This window comes from Sander vitreus, chromosome 4 (genome assembly GCF_031162955.1).
Source record: "Sander vitreus isolate 19-12246 chromosome 4, sanVit1, whole genome shotgun sequence".
In the NCBI taxonomy this organism is placed as follows: Eukaryota; Metazoa; Chordata; class Actinopteri; order Perciformes; family Percidae; genus Sander; species Sander vitreus.
Window position 1 is genome coordinate 2,766,781 of NC_135858.1, and position 25,213 is coordinate 2,791,993.

At 39.4% G+C, this 25,213-nt stretch overlaps 1 protein-coding gene across 2 annotated transcripts in view; it reads right to left on the reverse strand.

Annotated features, from left to right (window-relative positions):
• Window positions 1–25,213, reverse strand: part of cntn4 (contactin 4) — a 163,069-nt gene that overhangs the window by 124,926 nt on the left and 12,930 nt on the right. For both annotated transcript variants that reach the window (XM_078247710.1, XM_078247709.1), the window contains exon 2: window positions 22,339–22,475. In XM_078247710.1, coding sequence (XP_078103836.1) covers window positions 22,339–22,393 — 55 coding nt within the window. In that variant the 5' untranslated portion in view covers window positions 22,394–22,475. The remainder of the gene's footprint in view (window positions 1–22,338; window positions 22,476–25,213) is intronic.

The following is a 25,213-nucleotide window of genomic DNA, read 5'->3' on the forward strand; positions in this document are numbered from 1 at the left end:
TAATACTGTCATCAAGCAGATCTCAACCCTAATGGAAGATTTTATAGGCGAGATAGCAGCGTTTAAAATGATGAAAACCTTGGTGAGTCCAACAGTTTAAATAGCGGGGTTCTGAGGTCATGTTACTAGGCATACATTAGCAAAATATGTGTCCAATTTGCATTTAGATGCCGTTGCCTCCTTAAGCAGTGCTGCGGATGAGATGATCACACCCACCTTGCAGTGTAATCTACTCCTAATCAGTACATAATGAAGTGGGGACAGCTGGGCCAGTTTGGAGGTGTGCACGGACCCAGACCCAAGGGCAAGGGGCCACGGAGTCTGCCTAGCAGCTTGGCTCAGCTAGCCTGGCACCGCCAGGCTCACCGCAGGCTGCTCACCCAGTGGAATGACAGAGGTCAATGTTCATCCTGTCACTGTAAAATGGCCTGAAGAGATTAGGGCAGCAGTACTAGAAGAGACCTTGACATATAAGGCCATCTGACATGCACATCAACCTAAGAAATGCCCTTCATGGGCAATGGGCATGATTATGGAGACACATTAGGAGTGTATCACTCTGGATAGCAGTTATTGCAACATCCAGGAGTGCTGGTGCTGCTATAACAGATGCTACGCATCCTTTAGTTATTCAACAACATTAAACCAAATAATTGATTGAGGAGAAGATATTAATCAGACAGAAGCTGGAGTGATGTATGTTTGTGTAAATTCAGGTTTAGCACGAGAAGAGGGGTTCGTGCCAGTAGGCTTTATTTGAATTGCGGTTATTGTTATGCTTATGTTGAACTATTGGATCATGAGGGATACATTTGAATGTCATTATTGAATTATCCTTTATTTCAAATTTAGCTTGCTTGAAGAATGCTGTAGTATTTAAAAATGTTATAATGTTCTTTCCACCTTCCACACAGTCATTGGTTTTCATTTATCTCACTAGATATTTAAACTTAATTTGCCGAATCTTAACTTGCCTGAGATGTGTAATCCATCACAGTTTACAGTTACATTATGATTATATGATGATGCATTCGTAAAATGCTAAATGATTTGGAAAGTCTTCATAGCAATACCACACAACAACAATTTCATTTAAATAAAAGCTGGCATCATATTTACTGTGATGGATCGCCTACTTTAAGCAGGTTTAAAGTTTCACTTTTTTTATGAAAGCCTGCAGAAATGAAAGGGAACTAGTTGTACCACAAAATATATAAAGATACTCAGTAATCTAAAAACATTAGCGGTATCAGCAAATAGTATTTCTTGTAAAATGTCTGGCAGCACTCCAAAGTATATGGGATTTGTAGTGAATGTCCTTTATCTTCCATTGCCCTTCCTGAGATGACTGCATAGCTGACACCTTCTCTAAGCTAGCCAACAGTGAGCTAACAGGGAGTCAGCTTAACTTAGACAGTTAGCAATAATATGTGCCGTACTGTCATTGGAGCCATGTTTCCCCAACTGGTAAAAGAGATACTATACAAAACTTTATTTCAATAGGCGTTATGCCACTGGGTATGTAAAATGAGCCTCAAATTACATGACCATGTGGTCTATTAGCTGCTTACTATTGTCTAGGTGGTGGCTAATAGCTACTATCTACACTAGCAAGTAGCTTCAACACAGGATTAGTTTAGAAATCTACTTCCAAAATGGGTTTAATCTGTGTTCGATGTACAAAAGTGTTTGTGTAGTGATAATGTACGGAGACCTACATTCAGTGGGCACTTTATTACTGTGGGTAAACCTGTACAATCTATTTTTGACTGAATTAGACCTAAATTCAAAGGTGTTTGACCAAATCATATATGTACATTAAACAAAAAACTTTTTCTTTTCTTTTCTTTTTTTATGAAACAAAACAAAAAATGAACATCATAGGCTTTGCATCATAGGTAGTTTTTTGCAATGTTTGTAACAGCACAACAAACTGGTGTATTTATCCGGTGCGACACAGATGTCTTCTTTTGATGGTTTTATTACTTAAGGTGCAAAACAGTGACTAACGTTTGGATGTAGAGTTACATCTTCATCAGAGTCCTTGGAGAGAATGGGCAATGAAGCCCTTAATAAGATTCATCAACAGGTGTGGAGGGGGGCATGTTAGCTGCCTGAAGATACACCCATCCCAGCCAAGGTGTTACACTCAGTCAGTCATTAAAGGGTGAATGCCCACACATAGTTCAAAAGTGATTAAAAAAAAATGTAACAATGTTGATACGTAGCAAATATAAAGAAGAAAGCAAGTTAAATTAAATTCTTCATTTAAACCTAGAGGTTCTAAAGTGACGAGTGTATGTATCCAGAACGCTTCCCTGCATAGAAGTTTATTAATGATATCACCACCCCTGGATGGGGGTATGATTTTCTTAATTCCCCAAAACCTCAGAACAAATAATCTGTGGAAGAATTTACATAAGTCAAAAAATGATTTAGCTCATTAAGTGTACCCTTCCATATTAAAAGAACATCGTCTATGTATCTGCGCTACAGTGATATTTTGGAATGAAAGGGGTTATTTTCAATATTGTGTATATATCTTTCTTCCCATAAACCCATCACCAAATAGGCATAAGAGGGTGCAAAAGCACTCCCCATAGCAGTCCCTTGAAGTTGTAAATAAAATTTGCCAGAATATTTAAAGAGATTATTAGATAGAATGATCTCGACTAGATTTACAAGAAATTCTGATGAAAGCAGAACATCAGTGGGACGTTGCGACATGGCTCGTAGGCCTATGTGGTGGGGGTATGCATGTATAAAGACTTTGCACATCCAAAGACACAATAATATCATTGCTTTCACAATTCCAATCATTAATCAAATTCAAAACATCAGTTGTATCCCCAAGGTATGATGGTAAGCTGTGAACGTGTTTTCTTAAAAAGAAATCAACGAATTGTGAGAGAGGCTCAGTGAGGCTCCCTATGCCAGATACAATAGGGCGCAAAGGAGGGTCATCAAGTCGTCTATGAATTTTGGGTAGACCATATAATACAGGACATCGGGGATGGTCACTCAGTATAAAAGCCTTTTTTTATCAGTTATCCAGCCTTTTTTGTGAGATGTATCAAATTCATCAATCATATTTTTTGTGCTGGAGGTAGAATTGCACAGGAGAGGCTGATAGTGTTGGCAGGGCGAATGATAATGTCCTGTCTTGATTCCAAAGAGCGTAGCGCATCCAGTTCACTTTTTGTCATGTTTTTGTTTTTATTTTTAGAGGGAATTTGGCCATGTCTTGCTCAACTAACTGGCTAAAAGTAACGATGGTGGCATTTAAATTAGAAGAAGGCAAAAATCTGGATTTCTTTTTAAAGGGAGTCACTTCTCTGGGGCTTTCGCTATTACTGGAATCATAGTTTCTGCTTACAATATTACTATTAGACAAGACATTGAACCTGGAAAAGAAATGTTAAAGATGAAGCTGTCTAAAGAATTTAAACAAGTCCCCTTTAAGAGAGAAAGCATTGGTGAAATTAGACGGGGCAAACGAGAGTCCTTTCCGAAGTACTGCTTTCTTTGTATCCAAAAGGGCCGATGGCCGGGTGGCGGGGTTTCTCTTCTTCCCCCTTGAGCCCCGCCTCGTCTTTGTCTTTGGCGTTTGTAGCCTCGATCCCAAAAAGACATAGGGTTAGGATGTAGTAGGCTGCCACCTCCGACGTCACTCAGATCATCAGAGGAGTCATTCTCACTCGCTGTTGAAAGAGGCATGTACCTGTTTGTCTTGGGCAGGGGAGGGCGGTTATTCCTAGGAAACCTCCTTCTGCTTCCTCATATTTTCTTATCTTGTAGGTGTGTAAATCCTTCACAAATCCGGATAGCATGGAAGAGATTTTCTCTGTAGCTTCAGCAAACATATCGACGTTAACTTTGCTCTTCATTTCATCTTCTACCTGTTTCACATCAATTTTTAATTTGTCTTGTTCGGACTTGGTCTTCTCAATTATCAAGAGCATTAGGTCAAGGGAGCATTTGTCCAGAATTTGTTCCCATTTGTGCATGAAGGATTTATCATCCAGACCAAATGACGGGATTTTTTTCATGCGTAAACCGCGCGGGATGCGCTTGGCTTTCCAATATTCAGACAGAGTTATGGAATGCCAAAAAAATCTGGACTCTGATTTCTTAAAGTCTTCCAATTCTCTAGTCAGGGACAGTATGTTAGGCTCTAAAGGCCTAAACGTATCCTTAAATAGAGAGTGTGACACAATGATGTTGGCTCGTAAGACTATTCGTACCCAGAATTTAACATATGCCATGCCGAGGCATTATAAGCAGGCCAATCATGGCTCCCCTGCATCACTGAGGTTTTGGGGAATTGAGAAAATCATACCCCCATCCAGGGGTGGTGATATCATTAATAAACTTCTATGCAGGGAAGCGTTCTGGATACATACACTCGGCACTTTAGAACCTCTAGGTTTAAATGAAAAATTTAATTTAACTTGCTTTCTCTAAAGTCAAAATATGTTAAAGTATAGTATTTAAGATGAATGTACTTTTATTTCCATTGTACTGTGAACATTTTATATTTGCTATGTATCAACATTGATACTTATCAACATTGGGTTTTTTTAATCACTTTTGAACTGTGTGTGGGCATTCGCCCTTTAATGACTGATTGAGTGTAACACCTTGGTTGAGATTGGTGTATCTTCAGGCAGCTAACACGCCCCCCCTTACGCACCTGTTGATGATTCTTATTAAGGGCTTCATTGCCCATTCTCTCCAAGGACTCTGATGAAGATGTAACTCTACATCCAAACGTTAGTCACTGTTTTGCACCTTAAGTAATAAAACCATCAAGTAAGAGTCGCAGCGTTCGCCTAGACCGCCGAGGGAAGGTGTGTAGCAACAGTCATGACGCACCGCCTCCCTATCTCGTCTTCTCTTCATAGAAAGCTTACTATATTTAGGGTATGAGGAGTTGCAGCGTTCGCCTAGACCGGCGGGGATGTGTGTGTAGCCACAGTCATGGCGCACCCCCACCCTATCTCTGCTTCTCCCCATAGAAAGCTGACATATACTTAGGGAGTAATGAGTCGCAGCGTTAGCCTAGACCGGCGGGGGAAAGTGTGTAGCCACAATCACGGAACACAGCCTCCCGATCTCCCCTTCTCTGTAGCTCTTAGTTATGCAGTTATAGTTCTAGACTACCGGGGTACCTCCTTGGACACACTGAGCTTCTCTCTCCTCTGTATGTGTGTATTCGTGTCACAGAAATGCTTGTTACTAACACAGCTCCGGGGAGCTTATTCCCCGGAGTCCTTATGTTCTTTTTCCGCCCAGCATCATCATCTTGGATCATGATGGCACCTACATCATGGTGGCAGCTGTCGCCGTGGTTCTGCGCTACGCCCTGCTGTGCCCTATTACACCCTGCTATACACTGCAATGCCCGGCTTTGACTTGCTATGTCCGGCCAACGCCCTGCCACGCCCTGTTACGCCCTGTTGTGACTATTATTGCCATTGTTCATCACACCCCCAACCGGCACTGTCAGACACCGCCTACCAAGAGCCTCGGTCTGTCGGAGGTTTCTTCCTAAAATGGAGTTTTTCCTTGCCACTGTCGCACTTACGCATTCATGCTTGCTCTTGGGGGAATCACTGGAATTGTTGGGTCCTTGTAAATTATAGAGTGTGGTCTAGACCGACTCTATCTGTAAAGTGTCCTGAGATAATTCCTGTTATGATTTGACACTATAAATAAAATTGAATTGAATTTAATTAAGAAGACATCTGTGTTGCACCGGCTATTTTTTGTTACTTTATACCGTCTTTGTCCTGCCTTGGTTGCACCGGGTTGTTGTGGTCTGCAGAAGTGCAGAACTTTCTCTTTTTTGTCTGGTGTATTTATCCCTCAGTGTGGGCCAGCGCTAGCAGCAAGAACACAGTTCCTAACTCTTTTATCAAGAGAGGATTATAATGCTGGATCACTGACTGAGGAAACAAGGCACAGTGCCACATGGCTAATTGACTAAGTGAAGCTGATTCACTATTGGCCGACTTGGAAGAGGCATCAGTCCTCCTGTCAAGTCTCGTAGTCCTGCACGTGTGTCACAAAAAGACAAATTACAATTAACAAAAATAATCCTATTTAATTTAAAGGCATTGCATTCAATGTCAAATAGCGCTTCCCACAAAATATTTTTTTGTGGCGGATTTTAATTGCAAGCAAATTCAAGCTTCGGCAACTGAAATAGCACCTCTTTTCACAATATGCAACTAACAACATTAGCAATGGCTCGGTTTCATGTAAGTCACAGTAAGACATGCCAGAGATCCATTATGCACAAAACAGTCATTATTCTGGTTACTAATTAAACCTTTGCTCTCCTGCTAGGACATGTCAGAATGTCTACCATAAAAAAAGGCCAACTCGTTTCTTCCTCTACTTCAGTCTGGGCTTGCCATTAATTGGAGAAGAAGAAATTCAACTTAGATTACATTACTGCTAAATGAAACATTCGTCTCCAAAACAAACGCACATAATAAGTCAGCAAACTGGTGGAGGAGGGACTATTTGATATGCTAAAGAGTGTTATCTGTTGCTATCAATAACTTAATGTACTGACTAGATTGCCATTGACTTAAATCACCTGTACTTAAAGTACATGTATTGAGTCCCCCTCCTGCTCATAACCCGTCAATAACACAAACAGGAAGCTGCTGTCTGTTGCTCAACCTGAACTTTCACGTTTGATACCACATCACATAGCTATCGTTTTTATGGGAGCACAACAGAAGTGGGAATCCTCATGCTGTCAATTCAGCTGTCAAGTTTATCTGATCGAATGTGCAGCCGCTAAATAATTTACTCTCAGGCCAAATGGAGCAGTATTCTCACTGCATGCTTGAGCAAAAATTGCCATAACACCTCCACTGAGGTCTCTTATAATGAAATGTCATAATTAGGCCTACAAGTCATCTATCTGTCTGTCCCAATAATCCTACATATAAATTTGATCCATTTCGCACCTATAGAAATGTGCTGGAGCAACGTATTGCATAATTTAAAGAGTTGTGATAATGCATAGGTGTATTATTGACCTGAAAGTCTTTCACCTTTTTAAAATAACATTAGAGTGGATTATGTAGATACAATGAGTGTCTGTCATTATGACATACTGTTATATAACTGTATCTTATGACAAGCAAGACTGATTAGACAGTAGCATAACTCTACTGAAAAGATTAATGTATGTGAATACTATCCTATGTTTCACTATATTTCAGCAGTTTGTGTTTTTGCTAGGAGGCCTGCAATCTAAATATAGTCATGTTATTAAAATCAGGTTACATGCAAAATCACATCAACCAAGGCTGAGGAGTGCATTTGAGGAGGGTGCATGTATGAATGCAGGAGACCACAGGACATTTTTATACATTATCAGCCGACATATAGGCCTACACCGATATGATTTATCTGCAATAAGCTAATATAGCTAATTAGCTATATTTGTCCAACTAGCTCCCTTTTAAAGCCAAGGCTAACCTCGATCCAAGTTACTAAACAAAATGTAACCATTAGCCACATTTTGCAAATGAAGAACGTCAAAATTGTATTTCCAGTTATCACCTGATTCTCTACATTATTCATGTCCCCAAATTGTCAACCATGTTCCAGCATTTCACAACATTTTCTGAGACTGTGTCAGAAGTGCAGCCAATGCAAGTATTCATCTAAAATGTGCAGTGAGCTGCTTAGCAGCTCAAGTCTGGGGGAGCATTAATACTGAGAGAGACACACAGCTGGGGGAACTGTGCAGCCATTTAGCCATGTGTCACCCCAAGACTGGATGCACTGAGTGAGTCATAACTTGCCCTAAGCAGGACACAGTATGCACTTGACCACTGTCTGCAAGCTTACTGTCATCACAAATAGGAAAATAGGACAGACTGCTGAAGTCATGGCAAAGGGCTGTATATGCTGACATTCAAAAACACAACAATTTTCTTTATTATAATTATTACACAAAAGGGACAAAAAGCCTGCTCATGTGCTGACATTTCTAAACAGTATTAGCAGGCTTTAACTCTTTTATCATGACAATTTTTTTTATTTGGGATATCACAATTGTTTGGTTTTATGAATTGTATTTTTCAACAAAACAAATGTTATCCTTAAGGGACTGTGTAGAACCTTAGTATAATGCAGAAGCACCAAATACATAGATAATACACTAGGCTACATAGCACAAGGTTACTGAACATAATGCAATTGTACAATCCTACATAGTACGCTGTCCCATGCATTTTTTCCAGGTATCATCAGGTATTATCCAGTATAATACACAAGTATACAATTCAGTACAATAAAGGCATGGCATGGCTGTTTGTATAGCACAATTCAACAGCAAGGCAATTCAAAGTGCAACTGTGCAAACTGCTTTTGTGTATTAAAAATAAATTCGACCATATCAACCTTTATATCCATTCCCATTTTATAAACTCCCAAATATCGATATCATTATTGTCACCAAAATTCACGTATCGGTCAGCATTTACTTAGAAGTTACTTGAAATAAGAGTTAGGATTTGGATAAACAAGAGACACTAGCAACAGTATAAACCTATCTACTACACTGATTTTAATATCAAACTACTCTTTGTGCTTACAAAATTTCACCAAACCCAGCTGGTTGTTTGGTGCTATGACAGCTAGCCTTACTCACGTTTATGATGATTGTGTAAATGACAGCCGTGTTTACATGCGGTGACAACAATGATAATGACAACAATCTTGATCGTAATGATGACGATGATGATGATGATCAGAATGATGAAAACACTGATGCTGATTATCTCGTATTTTCTTTTATTTATTAGTAGTGCGTTACGTACAAACTGTGGAGTGTATTGAGAGGGGACCCCTATTAACTGTTACACTTGTGAACGGTATGCTGGGTAGGCTACAGCTTGCTCTCCGTCGCTCGCTACAGTACATTCAAGAACAGATGAAGACAGAGAGACCAGAGGTGTTACATAGCAAACTCAAACATCTCAAGCATCAGCGATGTAAGTTTCAGAATGAACGCTTTTGTTCTCGGAAATAGCTGGCTTTGACTTCAATGAGGCCATCAAATATTTGTGTGAGCTTTTGCACCCAAATGACGCCTATAATCTAGCATTGCTAGGAGACGCAACTATGTCATGACAGGTACATTGCTCAGGACCGAAGGAAGCACAGTGTTGAGTGCAAAGTCGTTTGGTTGAGCTGTTTTCGAGATAGCAGCAAGCAGCAATACCGGAGGCCAAGCCATCGGCCCAGAACTGCCCTAGTGTTTAATAACAGAAGTAGAGCCGTAGCCATACTGCTCACTCTCCGATTGATAAACTTTTAATAAGTTAGTTGATTTAGATCTGTCTACCCTGCCTATTGGAAGTTGACTGTAATTACTATGAAACTATAATTAGATGATCACTCTTACACACAATATTTCCTAACTGGGCATAATGAATTAAAAGAAGGTTAAAATTGAACCTGTTGTCCTTTTGCTCTGGACCACCTAAAATCCTGTTTAAGGGCCCCACACTTTGTAGAGCTCCAGCTCTGGTTGTTTTTAATAGCACAGTCACTTCTACCATTTCCCTCTCAGTTTACAATGTTAAATCAGGTCAATCAGTGTATGTGTGCGCGTTACTGTGATCTATTTTACGTCAGGAAATCGTCTAAAAATATACATATGCAGTAATCCAAAGCGTGCCTTAACTGACAGAGAAGGGTTACAAATGAGAGGATATCAGCGTCCTATTCATCTCTGTGGTCCCACTCTCCAGCTAGTATTCACAGTAGAGCTGCTTTGGTCTGTCAGAAAGCAGTTTCGGTGCTGACAAGTGACAGTTTAAAGAAGAAAACTAAAAATCTATAGTCCAATTGCAGGTGACAGTATATGAATTTATAGAGCGTGGCTCAGCATAAATACATACAAATAGGTAGACGAGCACCTAAGTGAGTGCAGTATATGTGAAATAAGGTTTTGATCAACTTCCTCACATGTTCTAACAGCCCCCCTGCAAAAGCAAAGCAGAAGATCATCGTGTGAGGAGGCGGATCAAATAGTGCAGATGTTTTTTTTAGCCTTAACATGGAGTTCATCAGAGATACTGTCCTCTGTGATTGTTCGAGATAATAACGATAATAAACAAGGCTCTGCAAGTGGAACAGATACAGCTGCCACACATGAATCTTGAAGAAAATGTATTTTCTTGATGCTATTGGAGGCCCGCAGAACGTTAAGGCTAGCCTTCAAGAACGTTAAAGACTTCATAAATGGGTTCAAAGTGACAAGAATGGAGAATATCTGCACGTATATTTCATGCTTTCTTGTAACTATTAGAATAGATAGTTCTGTCACAGCACATAAGTAGTTCACTGGGCTGGGGATATTCATTTTCTATAGTCAGGACACTGATATATGGAATGTTTTAACAGGAAGGGTCCATTTCACACCCACTGGTTTTGTAAAAGCAGAGAGAGAAAAACTCAAACTTCACAGGATAATGATGTCATTTAAAACAAATATATTACACTTATTTTGTCATGCTCATAATTTACATTATTAGACCACAATTTTAAACCATTAAACTCAATTTTATTCCTGGATGATGGCACTTTCTTTTTCCAGTTACAATCTAAAATCACTACCACACCGTCTCCCCACACTGTAATAATGTTAAATAAGGGGAAACCAAACTCATATATACCTTTTTCTCATGTTAAACATCTATCCATGATAAGTTTTATTATTATTATTTCACTCTCCCTGACCTATTTTGGTTCTGCACAGTAATTAGCTAGAGTAGAATGCCTCTGATTAGTTTTTTTCTTTTTCTTTTACTTTTTATTCCTGCCACTCTTGTTAATTAAACCTTCACTTCTGATTAGACTCCTACGTTTATCTGTTCTATTTATGTATTTACAGAAATATTTTACTGGTGTTTCCTATAAGCAGATTGTTGTGTATTGTTCTGCCAGACTGATCTCATGAAATGGCGTATCTATGACACGCCAATTCGTATGCCATTATTGGCGTGTTATCAAGACGCATACTCGCTTTTTAGCGTGTTTATCAACGCCGTTTGGCCTCCATTAACTTACATTACCTTGCGATTGTGTGTGAATTGACGCCGTAGGGAGTAGTATGAAAGTGTGAATCGCCGTGTAAGGAGGTTGGGTGGGGTGGGGTGGTGGGAAACACAGGACTTTCACCCAGGAGACCGGGGTTTGTGTCCCGCGTGTGGCGTTACCTAAAGTCAACCGTGGCTTTCTTCTATTTGTAAAGCCAACCCCATTGTTCTTTTCCTAAAGCCAACCTGTTTTTCTTTTCCTAAAGCCAACCCTGTTCTTCTTTTCCTAAACCCAACCGAAGCTTTCTTCTCGCAATAACACGTTGTTCTCACGATAACACACAAAGTATGCTGTATACAGCGTAGACATACACGTGGATAGCTCAAAATGCGTACAGATAACACTCCACTTGGCTTAAGAACATTGTCGTGTATGTTTTACGCTAAGTCATGATGCCATATTGGTTCTGCAGAGCCAGCCTGTGGCATAAATAGTGCATGCCACCAAGAAGGGCAATACATAATAGGATTATTATGATTCTAATGGTTGCAATAATATGGTGGTTATCTTGTTTAGGGCCACCAGAGACGGTGGCAGGCGGTGGGACACTCACAGATCAAACATTGTAATGGGGAGTTCTGTTTAACTGCAAGGACATCTCTTACTGTATATGACTGAACAATATAATGAGTACAGCCGTGTGTGTTGTCTGAAGGTTTTGAAATATCCATCTTTGAGATTTCTGCCTATCCCTTATTTTACTTCTGGTGCTCAAACAATTGAACAATAAGTGTTCTCTTACATAATGGCAACACGTAGTGTTCAGGTGTTACAGCTGACTTAATGTTAATATGTGGATATATTCTTTTATCAAACAACAATTTATTTTTGTTGGGTACAATCTTTCCACGTACCCCCTGGCAACTGCAGAAGTCCCCTGGGGTGCACATATCACGTATAAATCCCTGGTCTAAGGCAGTGGTTCCCAACCTTTTTGGTCTGAAGTACCCCCACAGTCCTGTCAGATGAACTCATGTACCCCGTAATCGATTCCCAATGTGTGTTCCAAAACTATTTATCATATAAAAGTTGATATTGTTCATACAAATGAACTGTCAGTATTAAGGTTGATTTGGTCAGCCATTGTACTACTACAACCCTACTAGGCTACTACAAATTGGAGTAAAGATGAATGTTTCAACCATTTTTCCATTAATGTTACTTTTAGGGAACTATTTCATTTATCCAATACTTATGCTAACTATTTTAACCATACATCCAATTATTTTTTCTACTTTTTTCTATTTTAAGTATTTTTAGCTAATCATTAAACATTACTTTTAGCTTGTTTTATCTCTACCATATATTCATTACTTTTAGCTGTGTTTTTAAACTTCTGTGCTCGCTTGCTAACTAGTTTTCACACACTCTCCCATAACTGCAACATGTAGTATTGAGCTGTTACAGTTGACTTGATGTTAATATGTGGGTATATTATTTTAATCAAATCCTAATTTCAATTTTTTTCAATTTAAGTAAGCTACTCTACAATCTTTCCATGTACCCCTTTGGCAACTGCAGAAGTACCCCCTGGGGCTGGGGTTGGGAACCACTGGTCTAAGGTATTTAATGTGGCTTTGTATAGTTGACGTCATATCTTTAATTTCCCCAATGTCTTATGTTTTTTATTATTTTTTCATTTAAATATTTTTTTCTCTTGTGCTGCTGTAAAATATGAATTTCTCAACTAAACACTTATTTATCTCATCTTATTCTTATCCTACGTTTTTGTCTTATTTCTATAGAGGACATAGATATAGATGAAAATACAGTTTATTGTTTATTTGGTTGTTACCTCAGCAATAATACTCTTCTTGGTGCTCTACAAAACAATGCCTGATAGATGGGAGATGTATATCGGCAGATACTCTTATTTCAACGGAAGATGCTTATGAACTGATTCAATCTGCTGTGCTCGCACACACACACACACACACACACACACACACACACACACACACACCTCAGCAACTACTCTTGAGTTAAGTAGCAGAGCAGCACGCACAAATTTGATCATACTGGGCAGTTCCCAGGAGAGATTGTGAGTATGAGTATAAATCGTGTAACGCTGAAAGAAGCAAGCGTGCTCAGCACACAATCCTCAGGTGAATAAAGCTCAGAGACAATAAAAAGATATATGATCCCCACATGATCCCCATATGATCCTATATGACCCTTTTTAATGGCTATTCAATACATTACAATTATAATAAATACTTAATAATGCATAGCACAGCGGAAACGTTGTCATATTAGCATACGTATTCATATCATCAGTAAGATCTTTACATATGAAATATTAAAGAGGCTGACATGTACAACAATTTGTTATAACTAATACAGATATGATGTGTTTAAGTGCTCAATTTGTTAGTTACTTGTTAAGTAACACACGCTGTGGTAGTACGGTCTGTATGATTTATTCTTTAGATTTTACATTCTTACAATGTCTAGAAAACATCAACCTAATTAGTGTTTGTCATAAATACAACAGCAAGCTCCTCCTAGAAATGTGCAGTGCTTAGAACTGTGTAGTGAAGGTGCATCTGTGTGCATGTAGGTTTAGTTTGTGTTGTTTAGTAATGTCTAATCTATTATGTATGTTGCAGGGAATTGATTTCATAACCTATATATGTAATTTTAAGTATTGTTACATCTATGACGTTCATTATGCTGAATAGCAGGTCTGTGTTCAGAGCTGGATGGGACACAGAGGTGTAGTGGAAAATGTCAGAGGCTAGTGAATAAAACATCATGGTTTCGTTAATTAATAACTTGCTGTGAACTGCTATTAAATATGTACGAATGTATACAAGAGACAAACATTAGTTTCTTTTATCCTACTTCAGTTTAAAAACAAAATACAGAGCATTAAATCAAAAGGGACAGGCTTGAGGAACGACAGCAGTATGATATAAAAGGTGAGGGTCATTTCTCCCAAGGAAGTCGCTGTGCTACCACCAGTGCTAGCAAGCTAGGCTACACTGTGCATATGCAGGGTGCAATTTGACGAGGGGGAAGGGATTTCCCCCTTTCTGGTCTATATATCCCTGCCGCTACAGAGCTCCAGTTTAGCCACCAATAGGTGACTGCGAGCCGGCTACAGGCAGCGCCAGATGACGGCCCTTTCAGGGGCTGTGGTAGTGGAGTTTAGCCAGAAAAAGTTAGCGTCATGCGGTGATGACAGTTAAGTTTAGACACCAAAACGACTATTTTCCATTGAATATTGAAGTGCATATTTAAGTATTTGGCATGCCTGGCACTATATCCATGTTACTGCAAGGGGGATTTAATTCTTGCATTGTTTTTGTTTTGTTGTGCATGATCAAAAAACATTCCCCCCTCTGCTTTTTTTCACAAATTGCACCCTGTGCATACGGCTATTACACTGGTATAGATTACCAGTGGCTACGGATTAGATTCAGTGTTATTTGATTATATGTATATTTTGTATTTATTTCATTTACATACGATACAAAACGTTGCCCATTTCCCCTTTTCTTCATTGTGTTTGGGCTGAGCCTTCATTATTTAACTCATACCTGTAATAGAAACACTTTGGGAATGCTTGCTACAACTTTCCATAAAAAAGGGAAAAAAACTAAATTAACAGAAATCATCTCTCTAATACTTCGTTGAGTCCGATTACAAGTAAGCAAAGGAAATAATCCCTTGGAAATGCCTGTAGCTTGATTTAACCTGGTAGTACGCCCCTTTTGAAATGTTTGCCACACATGTAGTAGTCTATACAGTTTCTCACTCCCATCTTGTAGAATACGGACGCTTGGTCAGGTGCCTTTGTCGTTGTTATTGACGCTAAAAGTCTCCTTTAGCGTCATATAACACGCTTTATCTAAACGTGCTTGGTCGGGACTATTGGCGTCCCTTTTTGACGCAGTTATGTTAAGGAAAAGGTCTGTGACGCGGAAACAGGACGGTTGAGTTTAGGAAAAGGTCGTGGGTGGGCTTACGCTTCAGTGACACGTGGGAATAACGGGATGATTAAAGAAGAAAGCGACTTTAGGAAACACGCGGGACACAAACGCCGGTCTCCTGGGTGAAAGTCCTGTGTTTGACCCATCCATCACCCCGACCAACCTCCCTACGCGGAATTTCAGCCTTACATACTACTCGCTAAACCCCGTGTAGCTGCTGCTCTCCCCGGTACGTTATACAAACACGCTGAAGGGCGCTTTTTCCGTCGCTTCAGACGCTGACAGCCACTGTCCAAACGTCTGCATTTTACGAGTTCGGAGTGAGAACGGGTTGCTATAGGTGGAGAGCCGCATTTGGGCCGGTTTGTAGCTTTGACTGGATAGTCAATAAATGTTTTACATTTTTAATTAAAAAAAAGAACTTGCAGACATAAACCAACTTATCACATGTGCTAGTACTTTTCCTTAATCTCTGTCTCTCTCTCTCTCTCTCTCTCTGGCTTTGAATAGCTGATCTCATATCTTCAATTTCCCCAATGTCTTATGTATTTTATTATCTTTTCATTTAAATTTTCATTTTACTGTCTCTCGTGCTGCTGTAAAATATGAATTTCTCAACTAAACTCTCATTTATCCTACTTTTTGTCTCACATTTGTCTTATTTCGATAGAGGACGTAGATATAGATGAAAATACAGTTTATTGTTTATTTGGTTACCTCAGCAATAATACTCTTCTTGGGGCTCCACAAAACAATGCCTGATAGATGGGAGATGTATATCGGCAGATACTCTTATTCACTACACTTATTTCAGCGGAAGATGCTTATGAACTGATTCAATCTGCTGCGTAAAAGTAAGATAGTGATATTCAGCCCCACACTCTTATGAACAAACCTGCATATGTGCATAAAAGCGTAGGTAAGTCAGCTGGCAAAGTGAGGCTGCAGGTGATTATGCTCCGACTTGCAGTTTGGTAGAAAAGCTACAAGGACTTCCAAGGGGACAGCTTGCTGTGTTCATTTGCGATTGAAAACAAAGAAAAGTGTTTGATATGATTTTTCTTGAACTGTATTTCGGAAAGCTGACAAGGCTCTCACTCCTCACCCTATCAGTTTCCTTCTTATCCATGTTTCCCAAATCTCTACAACAGATGTGAAAGATTTTTCCGTGACAAAAGCATGAGCGTAACACCCAGGTTTACAAATTCCACTTAAAATTCTCACAAAAGATCCCAAAACACTTAAAATGCCATTATTTGAGCTTAAAGTCCCCTTAATCACTGTGTTGCACATTGGTGTCTGTTATTGCAGTCAGCTGGGAAACAAGCAGGTGACTAATTCAAAATTGTAATTGGATTTTTAGATTCAACTGGCAAATATGTTATTATTATTATTATATATTTGTGCATGAAAAACAAATCAATGTATAACTCCCACGGCTGAGGAGTGTAACTAAAGCTGCAATGAACATCTGATTCCGTGCAATTCATTTCCCAAAGCCTCACTCTCTTTGCAAACCCATTCTTGAACTCTGTAGCATACAATACTAAAGCCAGACTTTTAGGTCTGCATATTGTGCATCATTCCTGTTTCAAATAGTCAATTTTCAGCCACCTTTCTAATCCCTATCCAGGCCATATTATCCATTGTTAAGTGAGTTGTGTCCCAAACAAATAAGCGGAAGGGGTTAGTACAATAATCCTGTTCTCAAGCCCAAAGATCTAACAGTGCTCCAAGATGTTAATTTCCAGCTCAGCTGAAAACACATTAGTGTTATGGAGGTTTAATTATATGCATCCCTGAAAGATTGTTTAAAGCAACTATTCATGCCTAGTGAATTTTGAAAGGATACACCGATATCGACCAATTTTAGGGCAACCCTTTCACGGATGTGGTTCACAGCATTCTCAGCGGGTCTCTCTTCACACACTGCTCTCACTCTGTACTGTAGTTAAAACATGTAGCAACTGTGTCCTTATTAACCCCTGCTTTTCCCATGATGCAAAGCTGCATAGCCTGCTCATGCTCTTACATCAAAGCTGTCTGAATGAAAAGAGGCGACAAATATCAACATGAAGACAACTGTAGAAATCTGACAATATACTAGGCTTTATGTATTTAATACCTGATATGACCTTCTTGTTTAGAGTATTTGTTTCAAAAGGCACCAAATAGGTTTTGATTCTTGTTCAAGCTAGAGATTGAGCTGGTGTAAAATCATGTAATTTTGGAGCTAGCCCAATATCCTTAAAAATTATGGTTAAATGTATCAACCTGCAACACAGGATGGAAATGTTAATTTCAATGCCGGAAGTAGTGCCCTTCATGAAAAGAAGTGAAAAATGAAGTATCAACTCACGCTCGTTACACACATACGCGCCATGCAGAGAGAATTAGTAGTTAAGGGATAGAAAAAAAGAAAAAAAAAGAAAAAAACTGCAGTTTTTTTTTTACCACGCATCATATACAGTGGAGTAACCTCACAAATGAATGCAAGCCAAGACACCAGCAGCGTGCAGGCTTGGAGTTTAACCCTAACCATTATCGTAACCATAGGTCGAAGTAGGAGTAGGTCAAAAGTTGCAAATAAACTCCTGGACACTGTCTAACCTTCAAAAATGAATTTAATAGCTGGCAACATTTCAGTACTAGACTGCCTGAGGAAGGCGGGAGTTTCTTTGCAACCTAACTTTAACCATACCATGGCTAGCCGAAGTGAAACCAGAACTCGGGGTTCTGTTTACTAAGTGATAAAATCCCATTGACTCAAATAACTGAAAACCCACCCTTGGAATATAGTCTTACTCAACAGTATACCATGTGAATCACTCCATATGTTTGTTTATAAAGGGTGGTATTTTTTGTGTTTATTCAGTGTTTCAATCAATCCCCATAAACTCTAGACAAACACAGATTAAACGTCACAGCTCCGCAGAAGAGGTGAGAGTCAATGGCCGCGGCTAGTTCAATAACAACAGAGCAACAAAGTTATGATGACGCAAGTGCCCACGCAGGTACATTTTCAGGGGAGTTGTAGTTTTATGTAGGTTCACCCTGAAATCCACTAAAGCTATAGTGCGTAGTTTCTGTCGCCCCGTTGAGGAATTCTAAGAAATGACAACAACACTGTCGGCGCGTCCACATGATACAAGCCTTCCATGATCGCGCACGCGCCCCCCCCTCCGCCACGCAGTTGCAAATAGCCAAGAAGGACACGCGAGCTTCTCCATGGGAAAGTCACCGGACGACACAATCTTCTGAACATAGCCATACTGAAAAATACAGATTGAGTTGTGTGGAGCTGATTAGCTTCGTAGCAACTCATTTGGCAATGGCTTGAATGTAACGGACGTTCATTAATATCAAAAAGTTACGCACTAAAGATTTAACTCCACAAAGATTTCAGTTTGTGTTAGCAATTTCAAACAGAGGCCAGCCCCGATGTGACGCCCTGACTTCAGCTCTCTATAGTCGCCACGCACAAATATTGTAGGAAAAAATGATTTCAATAACTTTAGCACTGATGCATTACATTCTCAAAAGTACGCTGTTTTACTTTGAATGTAATCCAAAAGGGTCCACAATCCATTATATGCATCCACTAGGCTGTTGATCTGTGTCAGATCATGTTTGCACCCTTGCTGCGTTTCTCCATAAAAGAAAAAAACCTCTATAAGGTATCACGTCCATGAGGATTCAGCCACACCCAATGCATGATGGCCAATTATCACCAGCTGTCTGCTGCGTGATTGGACTGTTAGAGCTAGAGAGAAACCACAAGGCCAATGCAATATAGCTCAAGGTTCCCTTAAACAAATCTGATAATCTAATGTACACAAGAGGGCATGGGGTTCACACCAGGCCTAATGTGTGTTGAGTAATGAGAAGAAGGGTTTCACCAGAACTCAGACTCCATCGATAGAGCCTTTTCTTCATCTTGATTCGTATAATACCTGTTGATTAAACACTCTGAGTGATTCAACCGATGCTCTCTGGTGACCCTCCTATTTGTAAGGGAGACAAATTAAAGTCCTCCATCAAAATGTGATCGATGCCAGAGAGCCTCTGGCTGAAATGGGCACCATGGCATAATGAAGCTATAATTCAACTTTACTGCTCGGTAAATGAATGATGGGCGTTTGAAAGTGATGGTTTCCTGTTAACTCATTGCCTCTTTAAAACTGTATATCAATTTTTTTTAAAATGACCTCAATGTAATGTGTGTAATCTTCTTTAACAGCAAGAAAATAATTACTGTAGCTACAATATTTACAGTATTGTTTACACAGTATGTAGCTGTTAAGGAAAAACTCAGGAGCAGCACAACTCATTTTTACATACCTGAAAAGGTTTTGGAAAATTTTGATGACTTACACAGGAGCATTTAACGAACACTCAAATGAGGAGACAATTAAGCAGGCAGTACAGTTTAACCACGTTATTGTGGATTGCCGTCCTAACACTCTGAAGTTCCTGTCCTCCTGAAGGTGTATTTAAATGCTGGAGGTGTTACGTTTAGCTGGACCTTTAAGGCAAAGATCTTCAACAGGGGGTCCGGGACCCCCAGGGGGGTCCTCAGAGTTACTCCAGGGGAGCCACCAAATTATTGTTTGATATTTTTTCAGAAAGTTTTTTTTTATTGAAATGTCTGAAAATATACATTAACATGAATCCAACATATTATTAACAAAAATAAATCAGCCTATTTGTAGAGAAAAAAAAAAACTCAACATTGATGATAGGCTTACTGGCCTATAGGTAAGCTAGCCACTAAGGTAGCCATCCACAGACACAATTAAGCTTAAGGATTCACTGTGCCACATGTATGTTTAAAATTAAAACATGATGTATGTCAACAATTATTTTTAATAGCTTAGTATTGCACGCACCATAAACAGCTATGTATAAAGGCCTTAAGCCTCCCTACATGTTATTGTAGGCCAAGTTTAATATGCAACTCAATTTTATATAATAGTAGTAATGGGTCCCTGCTCTGTCTCTCTTTCAACTAAGGGGTCCTTAGCCTAAAAACGTTGAAGACCTCTGCTTTAAGGGAAAAAAATATATTGCAGACGCCATAAACACAGATGCTAAAGCCTGGTTCAGCCTATCTCTCTCTCTGGGAAGTAGGCAAAAGTGTGGCAGGCCCACAGGCCTCCAAAAGGAGAAAACATTATCATACATCCCTTATCATACAGCTAGACTCCTTGAATCTGTAGAGAGACAAACATAATTAAACATGAACAGGTTTGGTTATCAGAGACTGGCCGAATATTCTCGTCCCCTGACCTATGACCAATGAATGACCTGACGTTGTCTTAGCTTTCCCTTTGTCTCATCATACCACAACATGGTGTTTCTGAAAATGCCACCACAGTAGCTGATTGAGTGATGGATTCATTGGTTTCAGATTCAGATTCAGAAAACTTTATTGTCTGCCATGACATAAAATCGTCTTAGCCGTGGCTCAACTGCAAAAAAAACTTTGACAGAATCACTGATTGATCGGTGACATACTGTAACTAAAATGGTGGACCAATTTAAACAGGCTTAATAAGGGTCAGCCATGCTCTTAAACTAATCCAGGTACCTCTGCAATACCGGACATGAGATTCATTTAAATTAGTTTATAAAGGGCCTTCTGAAACATATCTTACACTTCATTTAAAAATCCATCTTGTTACTTGTGGAAAATAAAAACAATGACGCATTTGGCAAAAATGTGCAGCGCCCTATTTATATCTAGTTACTGTATACAGTGAAACAATTAAAAAATGAAACGAATTAATGCTAAAAAATCTTTTCCATTTTACTGAGATCAACATTAAAGGTATCCTGTGGAGGACCAACTCATAAAAACATTGCTCCACAGCACTACTAGTGGTCAAATCTCAGGGAACCTTTAAAGTGCTCATATCATGCTTTTTGGCTTTTTCTCTTTCCTTTATTGTGTTATATACCTTTTTTGTACACATTATAGGTTTACAAAGTGAAAAAGCCCAAAGTCCACCCCAAAGGGACTTACCATCTCCAACAGAAAACACTGTTCACAAACTGCTCCAAACAGCTCTATTGTAGTCCAGCCTTTACTTCAGAGACAAACGTGGTCACTTTGTAACACACGTTATAATGCTCGCCTAGCTGCTAGCGTGGCACGCCCTCATGCTCTGCTTCTGACTGGCTAGTAGTCCTTACCTAGGTACTGTCAGGGCACGCCCTCATACTCTGCTTCTGACTGGCTAGTAGTCCTTACCTAGGTACTGTCAGGGGCCCTCATGCTCTGCAACTGACAAGCTAGCAGTACTTACTGCGCGTGTGCGACTCCCAACAAAGATGGAACAGAAGTGAGATGTCTCACTCTGTAGCTAAAACAGAGAGCTCAACACACAGGGTGAAAAGAGGAGCTGCAGCAATGTGCAGTACAACAAAAACATTGTGTTTTTTGAAAATTAAACCACATAAACCTATTCTGGTACAACCTCTAAATACAATTATGAACCTGAAAGTGAGCATAATATGAGCTAACAACATCACCTATTATAAAGCCTTTAATAGTAATGCATTGATTTATTTAAAATGATTATATTATGTGGTAACTTGTTTATTTGTCTATTTATTAATCTTCAGTCATGTTTGTTATGCCATTGTGTGACAATAATGTCTATAAAGTTACAATGTTGAATATTCATAGATAATAATCTAACAGCATTATACAACACTGCACTGCATATAGTACATTTGCCATCCAATATCTCTTATTGGTTGTTTTTAAAAGCTTTATGTAATGTCTTCTACGCTGGTTAGGTTCAAAGCAGGAAGTTAACAAAGCATTATTGTAGATTCAAGGCAGTTTTCCACTTCTGATAAAATCATTCCCTTGTTTGTGACCTATGCAACTAAGTGAAACTGAATATTTTCATTGATGCGGTACACTTCCCTCATTCATATTCAGGTTGATATTGCAAACCTTTTCTGAGTGACACATACAACACTAAGGCAAAGCCAAATTGCAATATTGCCTGTGATTGGAAGTCTTTGGCAGGCAATTGCATACTTTAACAACAACTTCCTTAATAAATGGATTCTACATTTTCTTTTCTTTTACATCAGTGGGAAAAACATGTTTGCTTATGGCTTATCTACTTGCGGTTGCTCCTTTCTAAAGTACGGTTTTCATACTGTCACCTGCCCCAAATACATATGAATAAGGACTTCACAAAGGCAGCTTTGGCATGCATCAAAAGTTCTTAATAAGATACTTTACCTGCAAGGCACCTCATAAGTGACTGCAGCACCAGCAGTTTCCATAGCAACATCATCTTCAATTTTGTAGGGTCAAAGTAGTCTCACATTCAATCACAAACGTATGGAATTCGATTTGCACCTTTCTGGTTTCCCAATCTGAAAAAAAGAAAACACATGAGATGAGTAAGGTGGTATAGTTCATATTAGCAGCTTTACTGATCAGCATGCCTATTGTTTAACAAGTTGTGGAACAGAGAAAGACAGCAGGAATGTACAGGACAGCAAAGAGCACAGCGATTATGAACTGCATTTATAGCTCAACACTAAACTTAAACCAGTGACTTTATACTTTTATATTAAAAGTCTTTGAATCCCTTTTAATTATGAATATTAATCATAGTGTAACTTGCTCCCGTTTCCACTTTTCTGAAAGTTGCTTCACAAAGTTAAAAAAAAGGTTTCATACTTGGGTGGATGGAGGGCACATAAACACAAAGTACCTCATATACATTCATTTTCATATCTCCAGAAACTCTAGGGACAGCTACTTTCAAGTCAATATGAAAGCCGCTCCTATAAGTTCCCATAGCATTGTTCTTGCTTGAAGCCTCATAGCTTTTATGCTCATAAAAGTGCAAAGCCAAAAGATGAAAAAGGCTGAAACATCTAGAAGAATTCCACAACAGTTGTGTGCTTTTCCCTCAACACAGACAATATCTCCCAGGAGTGAGAATTAAAACTTGACAGCTTGTTGAGTGTCAGGAAGGTAGCAGCTCTCAGTGTATCAAAACTCAGTGACAGGAAAGAAGCTGAAGGCTAAGGTGAAGGAAAAAATGTGTTCTGTTAGACTGTCAGATCTCATGAAAAGACTTTATATTTTTTGCTAAACATTATAAAATTGTTTTGTTGGGGACTAACTACTCACTGATACATGACAGCAAGTTTTTGATTATCCGCATGTACTGTCTCATTATCTTGATACTGAGTACAAAAGAGGATTTGCGGCACATTGTTTCTCTAATTAGTGGTCCGCTCTAATGAAAAAAAGTTAATTTACAAAGGTTTTGCAGAGTTCTCACCAAAACACTTTGTGTATATATCTTAGCCGTTTTTTTGGTGTGTTTTTTATTGCTTTTTCTACAAGCTTTTGGCATAGTAACTGTGTATTGATAAATTCATGGCGCTGTCCATGGTGCTGAAGTAGCAGACGGATTTATAATTGCGACCTTTTCTCCGAGTCTCGCCCTTCTGTCAGTTTTGTTTTGGATCTATAATAATCCCTAAACTTTATAGCTAGGGGGGTGGGGCAGTCATTCATGGGGTGGTTCACTAGTTGTTTTTATCATGACCCCAATCTGAAGCCTACCTTTACCCAGGCAGCTTGCAGTAAATTTAAACCGCAACCATAGAGGTAGCAGATTGAAACTGCTCATATTTTTTGTAACGTTCATCTTAGTTGTTTCAGAAGGCACAGACACAGTGCGTTACATGCACAGCAGTTACCGGGGTATGTGAATGCCAGTTCTCCCCCGTCTGAGCAGGGAAGAATGGGAAGAATGAAGGAAGTAACTCTACTTAAAGGTACAGCAGGTGGAGCTCTGCCAACATACAACTGGTCATAATAAGGCTTTTTCTTCAAGTTGACCTTTGTCAAAATTACCACAACTTGGACAACTTGGTCTTATAATACATCCATGCCCATGATCCATGCTTGGAAAGCGATGAGAACATGGACGACTTTCGTTAATTCTCTATGCCTTCTCATTATCAGTGTTTCCCTCATAACTGTACTGTGGGCTGTACTGTACTGTACTGTAAGTCTGCCACCAGCCCTCTAGCGAGCGAACAAGCTAACATAATCTAACTAACCACTAACAACTTAATGTTTCATTCACAAACTCTTGTCACAGAGTAGGAAAGCACAGTGCTCTCGCTTCCACTTCTTTGCTGAGAGACAGCGTTGACAGGCCCGGGGGTGGACAATCTGTTTAGCCATCTCCCGGTGTCCGCTGTGTCTCGGCGTGGAGTGAAATAGATGGACTGTAGGCTCTTTGCTGCCGATGGCCCGCTACTGATTCAGGCAATGCTGTTTGTTGCATCATAGCAACGGTTTGTCACTCACAGAGCTGAGAGATTATTTATGGGTCAAAAACCACTGCAGCGGAGTAGAGAGGGGCAGTTATAACCTACGAAGCATGCACAGACACGTAACCCGAACTTACTCCGGTTATGGTGTATACATGCATGAATACTTACTAAAGGAGTTCTCTAGGTCTGTTGACCAGGTTATGAAAACTCCGATTTTAACTGGGGTAAGGTGTTTACTTGCTGTTTGAGAAACCGGGGTATAACCTTAACCCGAATATAACCATTTTTGAAACTGCATGTAAAAGCATTGATTGTGACATTCATGTATGAGGACTTGTTGGACACTTAATGCAGTTAATGCATTAATCTTAATCCGTGTGGCATGTAGGAGCCACGTCAGGGTGAAAAAATCCTGTTAGAGGGCACAGCACACACTCTAAAACTGTAGTTACTGTTGGAAACTTTCTTCTACTGCTTTTGTTAAGGTCTGTTTTTGTAGTATCAGAATCTTGCTTTTGCTCCCTCCCTGCTTTTCAAGGGATTTTAGGGATGTAACAATGCATCATGAATCAATAGAAATGAATGGTTAGAAATCAATAGAAATGTGTAAAGATTACAACCGCTTGAGATTTTTAAAGAATCGCGATGCGGTTTTTAAACGGCCGAGGGCGTAATCTACTTTTGATTTCACTTGTTTGACTTCTTAGTTTTTATGCGTGATTTGTTTTAAAAATCTAAATCGTGAGTTAAGTGCGTATCGTTACATTCCTAACCACCATTACAAATAAAGCTACCAATATTACTTA